At 43.8% G+C, this 20,290-nt stretch overlaps 1 protein-coding gene across 2 annotated transcripts in view; it reads right to left on the bottom strand.

Annotated features, from left to right (window-relative positions):
- Window positions 1–20,290, bottom strand: part of Shisa6 (shisa family member 6) — a 304,751-nt gene that overhangs the window by 261,715 nt on the left and 22,746 nt on the right. For both annotated transcript variants that reach the window (XM_034507372.2, XM_034507374.2), the window contains exon 2: window positions 19,902–20,062. In XM_034507372.2, coding sequence (XP_034363263.1) covers window positions 19,902–20,062 — 161 coding nt within the window. The remainder of the gene's footprint in view (window positions 1–19,901; window positions 20,063–20,290) is intronic.

The raw sequence follows: 20,290 nt of genomic DNA, 5'->3' as shown, positions 1-20,290 counted from the left end.
CCTGAACACCTGTGGCAGGCACAGAGGACACTCATCCCCCTCTTCTATCATTCCATCTATCTTCCACAGCACTGAGAGTCTCTCTTCTGTCCTCTGCTTCCCAGGCTGCATGCAGAGACCTGCATCTATGAACTTCCTAAACATGTTAGTCAGCAAAAAAAGTATATGGATTTTGAGTTTCCTGACAACTCTCTGGTCTAATGGGTAGGTGTCAAAACACATGGTCTATCCCATACAAGACCTGTGACCAGGTTGTGGGTCCCTGGCAGGGATGCTGGACTAAATCTTAAGCCAAAAGAGATAAATTTCCCATTCCTTCTAACACTGTTCCCTCCCAGTGACAAGCCATGATATTCCTTGGCTGTGTTTCAACAGCATCCAGATGCTCAACTTCACTAAAGGGCAGGAGGAGTGGGAGCCAGCCTAGAGGCACCAGACAAAGCTGTAGAAGGCAGGGGTGGGTGATGTGTGCTGAGGAAGAGGCCCTTTCAGAAGACTTGGGGTATGATCATGAGTCCACAGGTGGCAATAAGATGAGGTGATTCCTAGAGCAGAGAACATCAAAACCAGAAACTAGGAGCAAAGAAAACTGTGTGCAGGACTGTGTGCCAGTCCCAGTGGACCACTATGTATTCACAAAGCCTCGTCCCAACAAGTTCTGGTTTGGAAGATACAATACAGGATGGATGGGAACTGAGACATATGGGTGTGGGTGGCCACAGGACCCCCGGGTCTTCCTCATAGGCCATTCTTATTCCTGCTTCAGTGGCAAGTGTCCCAGTTCAAGCATCTTCCAGGTAGGGCTTCACCTCCATCTGTCTGTGAAATATACACTTACACATAAGGATGGTCTTTCCTCTCATACCAATCATTGTACAGCCACAAGTTTCTACAAAGTGTCTCACAGTACCTGATATAGTGCTTGGGCACATTTTTTTTGTTTGTTTTGTTTTGTTTTGTTTTGTTTTGTTTTGTTTTGTTTTGTTTTGTTTTAACAGAGAACACAAACCCCATGGGACCCTATATTCTGCACAGGTGCTGCACATACTCAGCAGGGAACAGGGAGAGAGAAAGACTTGTCCCATCAGCACCCTGTGCAAATGAAGCTCTCATTAGCATCTATTGTATTAAACTAGATCACTTTGCCTCTGAGAATCAGTAGGATGTATTCTTTACAAGGCTGTCATTATTCAAAACCTATAAATGACACCTTTCCCCTACCTCTTTAAGAAGCAAGCTTTCCCAACAGCACAGAAGGAATTGCTCCTTGCAGAGAATGGACGGGGTGGGATCTCACCCCCCCACACACACCCACACACCCAGATGTGTTATTTGCAACAGGATGCAGGGAAGGAAGAGAATGCAACACAACAACACCTCCAAGACTTGAGATAAGGAATCAGTCCCTGGCTGTCAGACACACCAAATGGGACATGAGAGTCTAATCCTAGCTCAGACTTCTTACAATGCATCTTAAGTTCTTCAGATCAAAGCAAAGCCAGCAGAGACTGCCGAGCTTGAGAGTCTCTGCAGGTATATTGTATATTTGAGCTGGCAGATTAGTTGAAGATGCGATTCCATGAATAGTCCTATGCTGACTTGCCATGAGTGAAAGGCACCCCTTGTTAATGAAGTAGTAGGTACCAAGACCAACAGCTCAGTATGGACAGTGAGCTGAGCAGCAGCCAACCTATAGGAGAGGCTCAGTTAAGAGACCAAGACACTTAGGTCTTCTTGACCATGCATTTGTCTTGTGACAAACACTGTGCATTATCCAGACAATAGTCAAGAATTTATCAGCTGTGGAAAGAAGAGGTAGAGAATGTGACAGACCTCCAATGAGGAGGATCTGCACTGAAGCCATCACCAAATTTCTCACTTGAAAGATGGAAGTCTTGCCACCTGATCCAGAGACTGGGTTGAGTTTAAATAGGATCGTGTCAATGCAAACATAAGTGTTTGGAAGACCTAAGTCACTAACAGAGTCATAGAAAACAGTGAATTCTCCAAAAGGCATCCTGATTATTTTATTATGGGGAGTTTTGTTAATGTGATCATATAACCAGACACTCCTTTTCATAGAGGAAGTCTGATACAAACTTGGGGCAGGGACAAAATGACACCCCAGAGTTGTGGCAAGCACTGGGCATTGTCCAGACAAGAGTCAATTTATCTTGTTCCTTTTGGACAAACAACAGTTATTTGGGGTAGCAATATGTCCTTCTAAATAAGAGCCAAAGACACTGCCTTTCGATGGTTTCCTGGAAAGGAGCTATAAAGCCTGGAGGTAGGGCAGCTATCTTGAGGTCATGAAGTAGCAAGCATAAGGAGGGAGGCCAACTCAGTAAGGATGATGGAAGACAAGAGGGAGAAGTATAGTTCTCGGAAGCCACTGCTGCGCAGCTGAACCATTCCAGAAACGACCTGACTTTTAGAACTAGTTAGCAAAGAAAGTAATCTTCATTTGCTAATCACTAACTGGCCAGTTGTCTGTTACTTGAAGTTGAACATTGACCCCAAGTAATATAAATTATTTCACTCAGTGCTTACAGGCCAATGGGAATGTGCATGAGGGTGGGGGTATGCAAGTGTATGGTGCCATGGCTTCAATATAGAGCTTTTCTGCAAAACACAAAAATGTATTAGTGATTGAGCAAATAAAATGTAGGAGAATTTAAAAGGGACTTGAGAGAAACACACACACACACACACACACACACGCACGCACGCACGCACGCACGCACATGCGCACGTGCCAAATCACTCAGAAGCATCTAGGTACCTGGACTCTGTGTGATCTACATTCTTGGTGCTTTGGGTCAAAGGGTTCGGCAACATATTCAAGTGCTTTTTAGTCAAGCATCCTTGGTTACAATGTTTTATGACTCACATAGCTGTATGGCTATCAAAGAAATGAATGCATCATCAACAGCATACACAGAACTCCAGCTCTGCTATAGACTACTTTCTAGTATGCCTCCATAATGACATTAGAAATCAGAGGAGAAAGTTCCCCTAAAGAACAGACAAACTTAAGATTGGCAGCCCCTGGGGTTCTGCGCTACTGAAATGTGCCAACTTTCTTGTTTTGATTACGCCCACCTTTGCTGGTCTTCCAGGCTCTGCAACTGGACTTTTCCAGCATCTCTGCATTTTGAACCTATACCTGGGTTCACAGAGCCCAGTGCTAGTGCGGCATGCTCTGTGTGGCATGAGCTGACACCACTTCAGTGTGACTAGGTCCATCTACCTAACTCAGAACGGAAGGATTAACATAGAGACAGTCATTCATTCAGCATGAGGCTTCAGATTCACTGGTAAGTTCTGGTAAGACAACCCAGTAGCTGAGGTGTAACTGGGACTAGATAGAGAAGGAGAAAGAGAAATGAATCATGAGTCTAAAGACTCAAGTTCAAGTCTTGGATTTATTATCTACTGGCTGCATAATAACCAGAAAATCACATAGAGTTCTGAGATGAGCAATTAGATATAAACCACATCTTTCTCTATAGATGGATATGGGGAACATAGACTGGAATGCTCATTTGTGCTAAATGCTGAATAAGGTGTGTATGTACTATACATATACTGAATTCCACAGCATATATTGTCTAAAAGGATAGCAAACATTGGTCACCCTTTTGTGGGGTCCCTTGTCAGTTTGTAACTCTGAGAAACAGAAAATCTACCTTTAGTTACTAAATAAAAATTCTGAAGACCAATTTGATTGTTTGGCTGTAACTGTATCAATTCAGCAAGCTGAAGCCATCCAGCTATGAGTGAGCTACACTCTGAGGATGTTCAGGGCCAGAGGGTTCAAGTGTTTTTTTAAGTCATGCTTTCTTGTTTAAATTTGTTTTGATAACCTAAATAGCTGTATGCCTTTCAAAGAAATTAGGATGTAGGTAAAAAAATTTTCCTTTTAAATATCTCCAGGCTTCGGTGGTTTCACTGGCCAATTCTATAAGAAATCTACAATAAAGAAAAGAGGAAGAAACATTTCCCACATAGCATGAGGTCAGAGCTACTCCGACAACATATAAAATGACAGGAAACAGAATGGCACGATGCTTAAGAACCCAGTTGTAAACAGCACTCAACATTTTAACAGATCCAACCTAATAATAAATCCAATAAAGCATTATGACCAAGTAACATCTACCCCGGGAATCTAAGAATAGTTTAATATTTAAAACGAGTCAACATATTCACTCTGTCAAGTGACTGTAAGGAAAAGTCATGTGCTATCTCTATGGATACAGAAAAAAAAAAAATCTTTGACTAAACCCAACATCAATTACTATTCAAAAACCCTGCCCAAACTAGTAATAAAATAAAACTTCCTCATTGTGATAAAAAAAAAAAATCTCTGAAAAATGTAGAATTAAGCAACAATCACAAAATAAAATATGGTTCCCTAGTAAGACCAGAAACAAAGCTGTCACCACTTTGGTCCAGGATTGTACAGGCAGCCCTTGCCAGTGCAATAAGGCAAGAATCCCAAAGACTCTGTGAAACAGCTAATAGAATATAGAATGAGTGTGTGTGTGTGTGTGTGTGTGTGTGTGTGTGTGTGTGTGTACACATAGCAACAGCTAGAAACGTAAATGGTCAGCTGTTTGTAGAAAGCGAGTGTAAACATGGATGTAAAAACTATTCTCACTCTAATACACCCTCTGAGCCCTGGCATTCAAAGGCATGGACAAGCCTGTTTCTCATTCTCGTCTCCATCATCTTTCTCTCCTCCCACCCCAGTAAGTACAACTATCCTAAAGGGCAGATCTACGAACTCCCATAGGAAGCCTTGTTTCTATCTTGGTGGGTTTTTCTCAATTCATTCCAGTCCTATCTTGGCCAATGTCTCCAAAGTTCTGTGACATCTAAGTCTTATCTATCCTTCAAGGTCACTGTCAATATCAAACACCTCTCAGGCTGCCAATTTGGACCATTCCAGACTCTTGGCCCAGTGCCTGCTATGCAGAAGGCCCTCCACAAAGCCTTGGAGAATAAATGAACTCACAGCATGCTTGCTGTTCAAATGGATTCACATGTTAGAACTCTGATCTGTGGGATACGTGACTGTCGCTTGTGCCCACCTTCTATATCATGCACACTGGATCAGGCAGGTTCTTCAAACCTTGTCTTCCAAACACCTGAGTGTTTAAAGGTAGAAATCAGGGAACACGTCTACAGGTCACCTACAGCATCAGTACGAACATGGCATGACTGAGACTGTAAATTCTTTCTGACCAAGAAGCCCAACATCTGTTACATTTATTTACACTGTATATTTTACAGAATCCTCAGAACAACCAATAAATATAATAGCTGATCTTGGATCCATGAATCTTAATCTACATGGGGTAAATTTTACTCTTAGCAAATCCAATACCCAGAGGCAACTGAGAATAAATTAAAAAGTGCTCCAACAAATCTTCTTGTGATAACAGCAGAAGCAGAAATGCCAAGGAGGCTTATATATTCTGAGGGTCCTGTGTAAGGGTATACATGCAAAAGAACCTCTTCCTCCTGCTTAGAGAAGGCCCCCACAGCCTCTCTGGCTCACTCAGACCCACAGGTAAAAAAAGGCTGGCCAACCCTAGCTACCCTTCCACCTCCCAAACTCATGGAAAGCTTCTCTCCCAGGAAAACCAAGGAAGCCAGGTATTTGCCCAGAGAGCCAGAGCCTGCTAAAGAAAGCACATGAAAATGTATGCAGGTCACCACCCTCACCACAGTCCCCTCCTGCTATCCTCTCTGCAGTTCTTGGTCACAATGACCTTAGATCTGTGAAAATGATGATGATGATGATGATGATGATGATGATGATGATGATGATGATGATGATAATGATGGTGATGATGATGATGGTGACGGTGGTGGTGGTGGTGATGGTAGTGGTGGTGGTTGTGGTGGTGGTGATGATGATGATGATGATGATGAGGCAACATTCGAGTCAAGAATTCAAATGGCTCTCTCAGAGGAGGGGTATCCACCAAGTAGCAAGACCTGCTGGGTTTGGGTTTCTTTTCATCGAAAATGGGAGGGTCGTTGCCAAGAAAGAGCTGTGCTGTATCTCTACAAAGGGTCCCCTCCCCAAGCCATTGGCAGGTGTCATCTGCTGCCTACCTCAGCCATGAGTTTGGCCTTATCACCCTGCCAGCCTCCACTAAGGCCCCATTTCCTTTTATCTAATTCTTAAGGGAAAGAAATGGCATGTTTATTAAAGTACAGGCTTATCTAGTTCATCCTGGATCTAAGCTGCTGTGATAAGTCCCTGAGCTACATGCACACAGAAAGAAAGGCAAAGCTTGAATCCTGATCAAAAGGAAGAGGTAAGGGCTGAAGGCTGGGGTCTCAGCCTGCAGGTGTGGGTTCCACCACAGGGAAGGCTCTTCCCCCTCCCCTCTTTAGGGAGTGGGCTAGAGCTGAGGCAAATACCCACACTCATATACCTTCTAGATCCATGGTTCTGAAGGCTGCAATCCTTTAATACAATTAGTTCTTCATGTTGTGGTGACCCCTAATCATTAAATTATTTTTGTTGTTACATCACAACTATAATTTTGCTATAGTTGTGAATCATAATGTAAATATCTGTTTTTCCAGTGGTCTTAAGTCATCCTTGTGAGAGAATCATTGGGCTCCCCACCCAGGGGTCAGGTTGAGAACACTGCTCTAGGTAGTCCTGTTCAAACCTCCACACATTTTATTCAGAATATGTGGCTTCTTGAATGCTTCTAGATCTAACTCTGCTGGCTTCTTTCCATTCAGCATCTGAGGGGATGAGAGCTCTGTGACTAGCACTGGGTACCCCAGACCTCCTAACAGATGCACAGATGAAAATAGAAGCCTCTGATTGGAGAGACACGGTGGGTAAGGACTCTCCTGACAAGCATCCTCTGGTATTATGGCATCCCTGTAGAGCACCTCTCTGTGGTATCCATGTCACCATGTACAGTTAAAGAGCAGGATATCTAGGAGCTGTTGTGTTTACCTTGAAGTGACCAGTGGCTTGGCCTGGCCTGGCCTAGCATCAAAGTCCTTTCAAGGATACAGCTGTCTGAGAGCACAGTAGGAAACAGAGGTAGCCACAAATGATCATCATATCTGGTGAGTTTTTTTATATCACACTTTCTGGTATGAAATGCCACATGGTCCCCTTCCCAAACACCTGTGACACAAACCATTAATTGTCTTCCAGGAGCTATTTTTCTCTATATAATATATCCACATTTTAACCTTCATGCATCATTTAAAGACCATTGGCTAAGTGACAAAAGTAGTGGCGGGTTGCTTTAAGCAAGAATCTGATCTAATCTGTAAAGTAAAAAGACATGGAAGAAACTGGAAGGGGAACTTGGGAGGACCTACAAGAAGGAAAGGAAAGTGATCTAACTATATTTTCATTAAAAATTATTAATTTTCTTTAAACAAAAAAGAAATAAGAGTATTAGCCAGGCCTGGTGATGTAAACCTATGAGTCTAGCCTTATGGTAGTCTGATGCAGAAAGATACAAATCCTGACCTACTTGGGCTACACAGTGAATTTAAAACTAACTTGGCTGGGGATGGAGAGATGGTTCAATGGTTGAGAGCACTGGCTGCTCTCTCAGATGAACAGGGTTCAATTCCCTGCACCCACATGGCAGCTCAAAACTGTCTGGGAATGTGACACCCTCATACAGACATGAATGCAGACAAAAATACCAATGCACATAAAGATAAATTAATTTTAAAAAGACTAACTTGGTCAGCTTTGTGGAAGCCTGTTTTATAATTTTAAAACAAATAAGATGAGGAGTGGGAATAATGTGTAAGGCTAGAGTGATCATCTAGAACTGTCAAGTTAAAGGGGAAAGAAGGGGGCACCATATTGTTTTCTATTTCTTCATGATGCCTAAAAGACACACATAATGACATGAATTTGGAAGCCATCTTGAGCCATGAAACAAAACCACATGCTTAGGACACCAGAGTGACCAGATAGAAGGCGTCTGATCCTCTACATTGTGAAAAAATACCATTCCTGGATTAATTCCCTGTAAAGCAGAGAGAGGTAGGCTTCTTCACTGTATAAACAACTATTTTAGGTGTCCCATTATTGCCAAGCACATGTTGTAATCATCAGTGCAGCAAACTAATGTACTAAATATAGACAATTTATTTTGTCCTTTATTTAATCAATAAATAGTTATCTAAGGGCTAGTGAGTGCCAAGACTTGTGCATGCTGGATTGCACCCTGGGAATAGAGTGAGCAACTTAGGCCTGGACCTGTGCTCAAAGCACTTAGAATTGAATGAATGGTTCTGGGTCTGTTTTGTAGGATGAGTAGAAGAGGTGCAGGTGAATACAGTCAGATCCAGATCCCAGAAGGAGGGCATTCTGTATTCACACATAGTAGACTATAGGGGAGACTCTCCAATAGTTCTGGCAGTAGCTTTTGGAGAATCAGAGGATTAACTTTGCTTACCTGCTCACATATGGCTCTTCAGGGAAAGACCTCTCAGCTATTCACTTCAAGTTCTTCCACAGATCTGACTAATCTCATTAACTACTTGATTTGGTCCAGAGTTCAGCCATATTTATCCCCTATCTTCCCCGGTGCCCCTCATTTTCAGCAAATGCTGTCATTTCTAGCATAAAAATAAACCTCAAACTCTTTATTAATATCTGTCATTGACAGCAGTGGCCAGTTTCATAAATCTGGCCATTGTATTATGGTTACATAAGAGAACCATCCTGAGCTAAGATGGTTACATGGTAAGGCAGGTTAGGAAGGAAGAGTCATGATCTAGGCCACTGATGCCCACATGGTTCAGTGATAATGATGATGATGGTGGTAACCAGGGACTGTAGTGGTAATAATGATGTTGATAGAGATGATGTTGATGACGATGACAGAAATACAGTTGCTGCTGCTGCTGCTGCTGCTGGTGGTGGTGGTGGTGGTGGTGAGATGATGAAATCATAATGATGATGGCAATAAAATGATGATAAAGAAGAGGACTGAGAAGAGAAACAGAGTAGAATGTTCAGAACTGCTAAGATGATATTGCTATCCATTGTGTCATTCTGACAAATTCCCCGTTGGCTGGAAATTATTCAAAATAATAAGTTAAGAACAAATAAATAAAACAGGAAAATGTCTCAGTTTCTCCACTATGAACATCCTTGTCCAACTCTCCACCTCTCTCCCATTACCCAGATGACACACTTCCAGCCCACCCACCCCCTTTTTGCCACTTCTGACATTCTAGTGTCCATTGTCAAGATGACAACACTCCTCTTCTGGGAATCTACAATGAAACCTCATTATATCTAGAAAGTGCTCCCAAGACTGTGATGGGATGCACAACCCCTACATCTCTGACCTCCATCCCTGATCTTTACTGGCCACATTGGGTCTCTGCATACTTTCTGTAAAGGTCACAGGTGTCTCCATCATTTGGGTTCATCTTTTCTCATCTCTCCCACAGACAAGGCTTCTTCCTGCCTTTCTCATCACTGTCTACACCCTCCAACCCAGTTACTCTTCAAAGTATTTGTCATGACTTGGCTTTAGGCTACATGTTCGTAAGTTTAGTTTTTGTCTTTGGGTAAATGCCATGGACTTGTGGCTTTTGTTCATGCCCACCCAACACCCAGAAAGGCACCTAAATTACTTCATAATGAATGAATGTATCAATGTCCCTCAAGGCCCTCCCTCTCCTTGCTCTGGTTGTCAATGTGCAGGTAATGAAGATGCAGTCTTTAGGTCACCTCCTCTAGAAGCCTGTCACCATAGGTCATCACAAGCTTCTCCTCCAAGTCTCCTTTGAGGGTACACCCTCACTTGCCCCCATTGTCCTGAACCACACACTCATGTTCCCCTACATAGGGAACAATCCACAAGTTTAATGAAGGAAAATAATACTCCCCCAACCAAGGTAGCTTTCTCCAAAAGTACACAAAGTTCTAGTTCCTTCCTGGTCTTTATCCTAATTCTTTAATCACTGCAGTCTGTTGACAGAAAATGACAACCAAGATCTCCAGAGGAATCAGTCACTGTTTCCTTACTGGGACTTTAGGCCCATAAGCATCCCTCCCCTCTGGGATCTTGTCCTTAGTTCAACATCATCCAGGGATTCTTCCTACATCCTCCTGCCTGTTCAGTCCTTCTGCTGCTCTGGCTCCTAATGGAGCTGATGGTGATGTTGACAATGGTGACAATTCCCACCTTTTCTCGGAATGTTTGGAGCTAATGTTTGTGATTCTGATAGAGTACCAGTATGGCTGATAACATATTTGTTTTGGGTCTTAAATTTAAGCTTCTGAGCTAAAATGTAATATGTATCTTCTCATGCCCATAACAGTTAATGTATGCTCAGCACACCTCCTGCCTGGATTCAGGTGGCTGTCTCCATCACCTCTGAGTCCCAAATATCCTTTTCTCTGCATGTGATAGGTCTAGAAGGGAAAGACCTCTGAAGACCTCTGAGCTAGAGGCTGGGCTACCCTTGTTCAAGAACAGTAACCACTGTGACGTTGTGAGCATGCATCCCAAACTCAAATCTTACACCTCTACCTCCTCCTCAGGGTGGATATTTGGAAGGTGGTGTCCAGAGGGGGGTGTCTGGGTCTGAATGACTTACTTGTGGGACTGGGCTAGCTCTCACTGGAGTTCTGTCCTCTCTTCCACATATATCCACTCATCCTTGCTTTTCTGCCATAAGTTGAGATGGCAACAAGATCACACCAGACCATAAAGATATTTGCACCGTTGTCTTGAACCTCCCAATCTCCAGAACAGTGAGCTGAAGGAGATTCTTTTCTTAGTAAGTTGTTCAGACTCTGGTATTCTGTTGCAGCAATATACACAGACCAAGAGTCCTAGAGCCCCAGAAGTTGCCATCCTTCCTGTGCCTTCTACACCTCACTTCCTTGCCTGGGTTTCCAACTCTCATCATGATATCACATCTGTTGGTCCCTTGGTTTAGCCAACTCATGGAGGTGCCTAGAATTGTAACCCTGTCCTTGGTGCTTAGGCATGCCCTTTGACCCACACTTCATTGGAGGGGTATCTGGACCATATTTAAATCCACCTGCTTCAAGAGTCATTGATGGACATCTCAGGGAGCATCCTCTTTCTCAGGGACACAGAATGAGATTAAGTTCTGCCTGCCTCCACTCAGTGTACTCTTTGGTGAAAAGGTCAGGGGTCTAGCATATACATACTCCTGTTCAAGTAGCCAAGTCTGTGCAGCAGCCAAGGAGGGTGACATTCCTGGAGAGGAAGACACAATGGGCATGGTTGGCCTGGCCAGCTGCTGGAGGGAACAGCTCCTGGGCACCAATGTTCCAAAGCTACTTTGTACTGGGTAAGGCTATTTGTGGTAGTTAATCTTAGCTGTTCACTTGATACACTTGGAAGACAGGAACCTAAAGAGGAATGGCCTCTATCAGATTGGCTTGTGTGCATGTCTGTAAGACATTTTCTTGTTTACTGATTGATGTGTGAGGCCCAGCCTACTGTGGTTTTTGTCACCTCTGGGCAGGGTGGTCTGCACTGTATAAGACCAGTGGCCTAGCAAGCAAAGGGAAACAAGCCAGCAAGCATCAGTCTTCCATGGCCTCTACTTTAGTTCCTGCCTCTATGTTTCTGCTTTGAGTTTCTACCCTGACTTCCCTCAATGATAAACTGTAATCTGTAACCCAAATAAAGCTTTTTCTTCCCAAATTGCTTTTGGTCATGGTATTTATCACAACAGAGAAATAAACTAGAACAATGTTCCCTCCCTAGTATTACCATACAAAGACAGCTTCTGGGCAACATGAAATTACAAAATAGGAATCCACTTGCCACTCGCTGCACTAAGTATGATGATGGGGATTTTGGTTCTTCCTGCGCCCCCAGTATCATAAGGAAGTTTGAATGGGGAGAGTGAGTCCTAGACATTACTATCCAGATAGAAGTTAGATCCTATCTAGATCCTGGGCCCTATGAATGGGAGGTCCTATGCCATAGGACCTGCAGTTCATCTCCTAGGAAGATAGCATTCACATAAACACTTCAGCATAGCCCCTGCACACAGATAGGTCTCCAGGGTCACCAACTGCCTAGGCTACTCCTCTACCTGCCTAAGACCTTCAAAGAGCTGCTTTAGGGATCACTGAGAACCCCATCCTATGCTGAGCAAACAGTAGCCTCTTGGATATCCTCCCAGCAGCCCCAGGCCCATGCACAGAGCCACCAGAATCAATACAGATTCTCAGCCACAAGACAAGCTTCCCAGTACTGGAATGGGCTCTAATACTCTGTCTGTAACTCCTCAGAGCTTGTATTCTAGGGTCAGTCTGTCTCTGTTTATATAGGATAGTACAGCCTCCTCTTGCCTGCGTGATCATAGACAAGTAAAAGCTTCTACTATCCCAAGCCTCCATTTCTTCCCCTATGAAATTGGCATGATAGTGTTTGGCTCATAGGGTCCTTTCAAGATTAAAATAAGCTAGCCAGTAGGGGTGCTTTAAAAATTCCTCAAGCTTTCCAAGCCAGGCAGGAATATGAATGTTTGAGGTAGTACATTGTAACTCATGGTCAGGAGAAAAGGAACATACCTCCAAAGGCACGAGGATGTGCCTGTTCCTCAGCACCATCCTGGGACTCACAGTTTACCTGCTGCTGTGCCTGGGGACCTAGTAGATTTTTAGACACAAAGGTAGGGGTTTGGTCTCCTACTTAGCTCCTGAATAGTCGGTACATAGCTCATGGATGCTGGGCTCTGAGTCAGGCCAGGAGATTGGGGGATATGCAAGAGATCAATAAAACACTCAAGCCTCAGGACACATGTAGAGAGTATGTACCACTGTCTTGGTTTATAGACCAGGAAACTGAGGCGCAAAGCAGTCTGTAAAAGAAAGCCAGGAGCTTGGGTCTGAACTGAACCAACACTCTTCAGTGGGGTGTCCACTACTTCTCTTTAGGATTCTGAAACCCAGATGCCACAGGGAAGAAGGAATTAGAGTCAGAGGCCTAAGATGCTGCCTGGAAGAAAAGGTGGAGTTTAGGGAAGTTGACACAAAGAGAATGCTCCAGACAGAGCAGAGGGCAATATGCTGCTGAGAAAGAGAAGCCACTTGGAATGCATCCCTGCTAGAACCAATTTATTCAGGAATCCAGAGCATTAGTCCCTGAGGGAATGGCCTGGGACACTTACATATCCAATAGGAAGCAGCTCCAAGGATACTCCCTACACCCAAAGCTGTACAAAGGAGGCTTCTTGGTCCTAATCCAATGTCTAGGTTGATGCCATCTGGGCTGCCTATATTGGGTGGGACTTAAACCTATAGGAACTACTGTACCACTCTGACCCTACTGCAGGAGAGCAATACCTCTACTCCCAGGTAGTGGGAGGGGCTTTTCTCTGTTCATTGCCAATACTTGTACTCAGGTGGAGGCTAGTTACAGTTGACCTTTGTATCAGCTCTTTTTAATGGAATAAAATGTGACTCACTAAGCTACACTTGCCTTTGAACACCTTAATAACTGCAAAATAAAAAGAGGTTAAAAAAAAAAACAAGAAAGAAAATCAACTTCAATACTTAATGCTCACCAGCCTCATCTGCTGGGACCAACACCCTGGCCAAAACACACTTCACGCCAAAAGCTAGCTTAATATACTGGACATTGGAATTCACATTGACACTGACATTGCCTCCCACCCAGGTGACCCCTGTGGGCTTCCATTTTCTCTCTGTCTAAGAGCAGGTTGGGATAACCAATCTCAGCCACCCCAACACGTCTGAGGCTGTCAACTCAGAACAAAATATTCTTTCTTCTTCTTCAGATGACTGATATAAAAAGAAAAGCCTACCTCCCACCCAGATAAGAGGTAGAATATACCCAGATGTGCTCCAGTGTTCAAGGGCATGGCACAACTTTCTAACTCCACAGTCAGTCCTAAGCTTGCCTCAGACAATAGACTTTGAGATACTTCCCATGGGGAGAGGATGAGCAGGGTAGGTGGACAGCCTGGGTTATAGCCTCTGTGAATCCAGCCAAAGATACAAAGCTCCCAGCATATAGGTGTGTCAGCCTGGACAGGAGGGAGGACTGTGAACACTTGGGTCCTGGAAATTAGGACCTGGAGTCAGCTAGCTCCCTGTGACTAGCCTTAGATCAGCCACAGAGACCAAAGAGCTCACAGCCCTTCAGAGAGAGCAGAGCCACCCAGTGAGTGTTCCAGTTGAGTAGGCAATCCTGTTCCCCAAGCTCCTCCAGCTAAAGACCTATTTGTTTGGTGTGTAGTTTCTACTAAACAGGCACCTGTTAGGGGCTTCCTGGTGGTATTCCTGGTTTGAGGGGCCCAGAGCAGTGATGAAAAGAGAAAGTCTTCGCCTATACAGAATGTAGCTTACATTCTGATGGAGACAGGGTCTGCAAACAAATGAGCACATAACTGTTTTTAGCTGGGCAGGTTCTCAGGAGACAGCAGAGCAGGCGGTAAGAACAGGTGAGAAGTCCACACAGGCCTGTGTGAGCATTGATGTCACCTCCCAAATGTCTGCTGCTAGGAAATTCAGAGTCATGTCACAGAGAGGGACAATACCTTGAGGTCAGAATATATAGAACAAGAGCTGGGGGGATAGGGAAGTCAGTAAAGTTCTTGTCTTGCAAGTGTGAGGACCTAAGTTCCATCTCAACACTCAAAGAAAACAAGCAAAAAACTGGACATGAAGGTGGATAGGCAGATCCATGGGACTTGCTGGACAGCAGCCTAACCTACCCGGTAAGCTCCAAGACAGTGAAAGATGAATAAAACAAACTAAGCAAACAACAAAACCCATGGACAGCAGCTGGAAAATGATGATACCAAAAGTCAATCATTCACTCAATCTCTCTCTCTCCCCCTCTCTCTTCTCTCTTTTTCCTCCCTCCCTCCCTCTCTCTGTCTCTCTCTTTCCTCCCTCTCTCTGTCTCTTTCTCTCTGTGTGTGTTTCTCTGTCTCTCTCTTCCCTCCCTCCCACTCTCTGTCTCTTTCTGTGTTTCTCTATCTCTCTGTTTATGTATCTCTGTCTCTCTCTCCCTCTCTGTCTCTATCTCTCTCTCTCTTTCACACACACACACACACACACACACACACACACACACACACACACACACACACCAAGAAGGTGGTCAAGAAGGTTAGCATTAGTAGAGGCCACAGACAGAAGCAGAAGTCAGTCGGAACTCACATCAAGTTGCCAAGGATGGTGGAACAAACATTGGCAAATCACTCCTCTGTCAGCTACTCAGTCACTGATCTCAATCCCTGCACCATCAAATCCAGTTGTTGACCTTTGTTGACCTTTCAGGGCTGTGGTCATGACAGTAAGCAGGTGACTAATTGTTCCTTTACAGTGCACAGAGGTGGAAACCTAGTGTCAATATTTACTGCCTCGAGCTGATGCCACACTGGATCCTAGAAGGTGAAGAGCAAAATTCTGGAATTTCACAGGTAGTCTATTGTCAGAGAGGACACCCCACACTATCCCCAAATACACCAAGACAAGCTCTTTACGAGAAGACCAAGCCACATGAACACATTCAGTCTTCCCAGCTTCCTTCTATGAACATCAAGCCTCTATGGCCCTGATCTCTGAGGACCTGGAACACCAAGTGTGGCACAGTCCTGTCTGATCTTCCTGTTAATTCTGGTGTCTTCTCTTGTGCCCCTTTCTCTCCACAGTCCTCCTCTCAGATGCACACTGACCTGCCCTCTTTCTCCCATGTGTCTGAATCCTCCACTTCCCCTGCCATACCCAGGAGAGAACTTCTCAATCAGCCCACTAACTGACCAGCCAATTCCTATCCTGGGGCTTTGTCTTGTCCTTGAACTCCACACCAAATAGGGAGAAAAAGATGTTCTCCCTATTTGGATGTCACCCTCTAGAATGTGGTTCTCAATTTTGACTATATGAATGGTATAGGACATTTTGAAAATTATTATATTGATACTTAGGTTCTGCTTCAGAGCAAATTAATGAGAATCTTCACAGTGGGAACTAGGCATTATATTCTCAAAACCCTTTATGAATCAATGGTATAACTACAACTAGGAATTCAATCCAGCTCCCATCACAGAGTTGCTGCTGGTCCAGGGACCACTGGTTGAACAGTGAGGGTTCATAAGCAATTGGACTTTAGGGATAGGGGGGACAAATAGGCTTCCCTAATTTTCAAGGCCCAGGTAAATGCCTACTGAGCAGTTCCCTGAGGGGTTGGGAAGAGGTTTCTTAGAAGAGTAGGAGTTAAAGACTCAGAGATTAGAAGGTTCCATAGCATAAGAATATTACAGGATCCATTCTGTTATACACAAAGTCCTGAACAGAGTAACCAGTACATAACAAGTGCTCTATGCACGGGACTTATGTTACGTGGATTACCATGTTTTATTATCACTGAAGGACCACCACTGCAGTCCTCACACCAAAGGAGCATGAGTGTTCAACTTTCCAAACCCTGATCATGCCAGACACAGCCCCACAGACTCCACCTGACCTAAGAACACCAATGTATCGTTTGTTATTCCCTCACCCATTCAATCTGCTTACCAGGAGCTATGCATCTGCTTTTGTAGTGTGCTCATGGCTGATACCGAGTGTTTTCTGTGGACAGGATCTGTCTGAATCCTCAACCTGGTTTATCTTGAACTGTAAAGACAACCTAGCACTAGAAGCTAGTAGCCACAGTGGCTTACAAGGAAGTCAGAAGGGTGTGATCACAAGCAGTACTCAGAGGTACTCCAAGCATATCCACATTTCTCCTTGCTTCTCAAACTCAAATTGCTAACCTTTTCCATCAGCATACAGGGCCTTGTTCTGCAGGTGAGATACTGGAGTATTACGGGTCTGGCATGGTTCATGAATTCCTAGCTGATGCCAGGCGGCTGGTTCCAGGACAGCATGTTGAATGGTAGAGTCACTCCATGCTCTGATGCCTGCCTCCTTAATATCCCCCTAGGACCTCAGCCACTCTACTACAATTGGTGGGTGGTTGATCTAACGAGTGGGAACATCACAGTAAATTTCCACTTTGAACGCGTGCCCAAAAGTTCAGTTTTAAACGGCTGCTCAAATTGCAACATTGTGTGGCAAAAGACAGGCGCTATTTGGAAAAGCATCCTGTTTGATTCAAGCTATAGAAGATGAAGCTTGTTGTGAAATCGCTTGTACATCTCGGCTCCACTACTGAGAATGCTTCCCAGGCATTCTCGTCCCAAAAAATCTAAGTGGAGAGTTGTAATTTGAGAAATACGAGGAGGGATTCTTGAAACAGAACTGAGTCATATAAGCAGTGCCTTCTTTCCCTCTCAACTCACCAGAAGAATGTATATAAAAAAACAGAAGAGATGAGAAAGCTCCCTGCCCAGTGAAGGGTATTTAAGGGCAAATCAAGATTGTTCATTGAATCCATCTGTAAGTGAGAAAGAATAAAATTTGAACGGAAGGGTAAGAATCAGCACTCAGGGGCACTTTGGTGCCTGGGTGGCCAAAAATTCCAGAGTCACACGAACAATTCTTGGGGGAAACTGGCTTCAAATGATAAATCTTCAGATAGATAAAAATACTCATAGCTGCCAAGAACCTTAAAGTTAGGAACAGTTTTCAATGGGCAGTCCCCAGAGCCAATTGATTCCAAACTTTGCATTGAGGGACACTTTAGACAGCCTTCCTATGTTCAAACCACATCCTCCATATCAGTTAAGCCATGATAGCTGAGCATGGGGCTTAGCTCTCCTTAATTTTTATGACTTTCTACCGGATTCCAACATGTAGCCAAGTTGGGGGATTGGGGCATTTAGTGTCTTTGCTCATAACAGGGACAGGGTCTAACTAGACCAGTCACTCATCACTCTGGCTACATGTCAGAATCACCTTGTGGAGGATTTTAAGACACTAATAATGTCTGCCCTATGGCTCTTGGACACCAGCACTTTTAACATGTTCCTCGGTGTTTCTAATGTGTGCATAGCCCAGTGGGTGGCCACTGTTCCAGATACTTCTCAAGATTCCCACTACTGTTCCCATGTTAAGGATCTAGTGAATTCCAGCTGAAAATGCACTGGGGGAGTTTTCTGTCCAGCAAATTCACTCATCTTTATATGTGAAGCAGGGACACCTAAGTTTGGAGGGGCCTAGGGATCCCTTTAATACTCCACAAACTATAGGCTGGGCGTATATGTATCTGTATTCATACGCATAAGTATTTAGAAAAATACCTTTAGCTTTTAGCAGATGCTCGAAAAATTTAAGACTATTATCTTCAAGGCAAGAACAACGTGATAAATTTCAGAGAATTGAAGCATAAATGGAATAAATCTGATCTCGGCTCCAATTAGGATTTGGGCATACCTACTGCCTCCTGGTGGCTTGACATCTTCATTGCAGGCTTAGTTCAGACCTGGATAAAGTGACAAATGTTAAGGTAACAGATGTGAAGAGTCCAGATCCAAAGCAGAAATTGTGTGTCTGGGAGTGAGATCGGTACTAAGCTGGCTGATGATTCTCACAGGGTTGTAACCTTCCAAACATACTGGTATGTGGGCTGTCCATTCAGAGACTTTGCATTCCTGTCCCTAACTGGGGAAGGATAGAATGGTTTTGTTTTGGTTTGTTTTGGTTTGGTTTGGTTTGGGTATTTTTGTTTGGTTGGTTGGTTGGTTTTTTTTTTTTTTTAAATCTTTTTATCCTGATTTTTGTAATCAATTTGTCTTAATTTGAATCCTGACGTTCTCTTACTAACCATGTGACCTTAGGAAATGTTTTTTAACCTTTACATTCCTCATATAAAGTAGGAGATAAATATTTCCAAGATTGCTACAAAGAATAAATAATAACATACCTATAAAATCCTCTGAATAATACCTAGATCAATATCCCAATACATTACTGGCATTTACAGGTTTTATTTTCCTATTAGTACACCCTACTGATCTTGTCCAAGTTATTGAGTTTCCTAAAGTAATCCATCAGACAAGTAAAGCCCACCCAGTTTCCTTTGCAGTGTTAGCAGGATGATGAAACAAAATAGCAAAAGGCAACTCAGCGCTTCACATCTGCAGTTACACATGCAATGGTCGGATCCATCCAACCACACAAATCAACCCAACAGGATTCAACCCACCGTGAATCAAAGCTATTACCCCCAAATTGGGCCTTACTGAACATCTACACACTTTTTCTCATCACTATTTCCTAAAGCCCTTGATATAGCAAGCATGTTTCATAGTGCTGATATTGTATTAGATACTCTTAAGAATCTGTAAACCACTAAGCAGGAGAATCTGTGGGGGCACTATGCCAACACTAGGCCATTCATATATAATTATATAAGAGGGTTGAGCATCTGTAGACTTTGGTATCCTCCCGTGCCTCAGATCCAGTTCCCTACTTATATAGAAGGATATTTCATCCTCAATCCAGGGAATCTATATTTCACAGGAAAGGGTCACCCTAAAATGCAGATACCATTCCTGTCTTTGTGAGTTCCAATAGCTGAGCAGTTTCTGTATTCGAATGCAGCCTTTATTCTTACACATCTGGCACTCTGGACAGGGTCAAATCTTCCTGTCACATGCATAAATGGGCAACCATACTTCACCATGGCAGCTGCAAGCTCTATTTCACATTAGAGAATTACACCAGCCACTAGAGAAATCATAAATGAGCCATCAGCCCTTGTCTGTCCCAGAGCTGGTCTCTGTCATACCAAATCTTCCCAGGAAGATAGTCCCCAAACTCTTCCATAAGCCTGCCCTGTCTACCAGGACATCCACTACTGCACAGTGTCCTTACAACCTGCCCAGCCAGAGTAGAAACATCACTAGAACCTCTCAGCAGCATCAATAAAACTTCAAGACGAACAACTCTCACTTACCTGGAGTCTGCTTGGCTGTCCGCACAGGGGTGTAGTGGTTTTTGGAGGTTGATCGGACAGGCGTGTTCTCTTTGGGAGAGGTATCGATGGCCGAGATGGTTTCTCTTTCACAGTGTGCTATGGGGATTGGTCCCTGTTGTCTTAGGATGTCAGCCAGAGCCCTAAATGAGGAGAATACACAGTGAACCTCACTGAGCAGGTGCACCCAACCACAAAGAGGCAAACTTACAGTCATAGACACTCAGTTTTGAAACTATACGGAAGGAGCCAGAGATACAGCCATGAACATTCAAAAGACAGTTTGATCTTTTGCTGGCCTGGAGGGGTGAGTATGGGGGCTGGGGGAGGTTGGTATGGCACTGAAAGGCTGTGAGCATAGTGTCTTATTC

Source organism: Arvicanthis niloticus, chromosome 6 (genome assembly GCF_011762505.2).
Source record: "Arvicanthis niloticus isolate mArvNil1 chromosome 6, mArvNil1.pat.X, whole genome shotgun sequence".
Classification (NCBI taxonomy): Eukaryota; Metazoa; Chordata; class Mammalia; order Rodentia; family Muridae; genus Arvicanthis; species Arvicanthis niloticus.
This window is presented reverse-complemented; position numbering and strand designations above follow the sequence as displayed.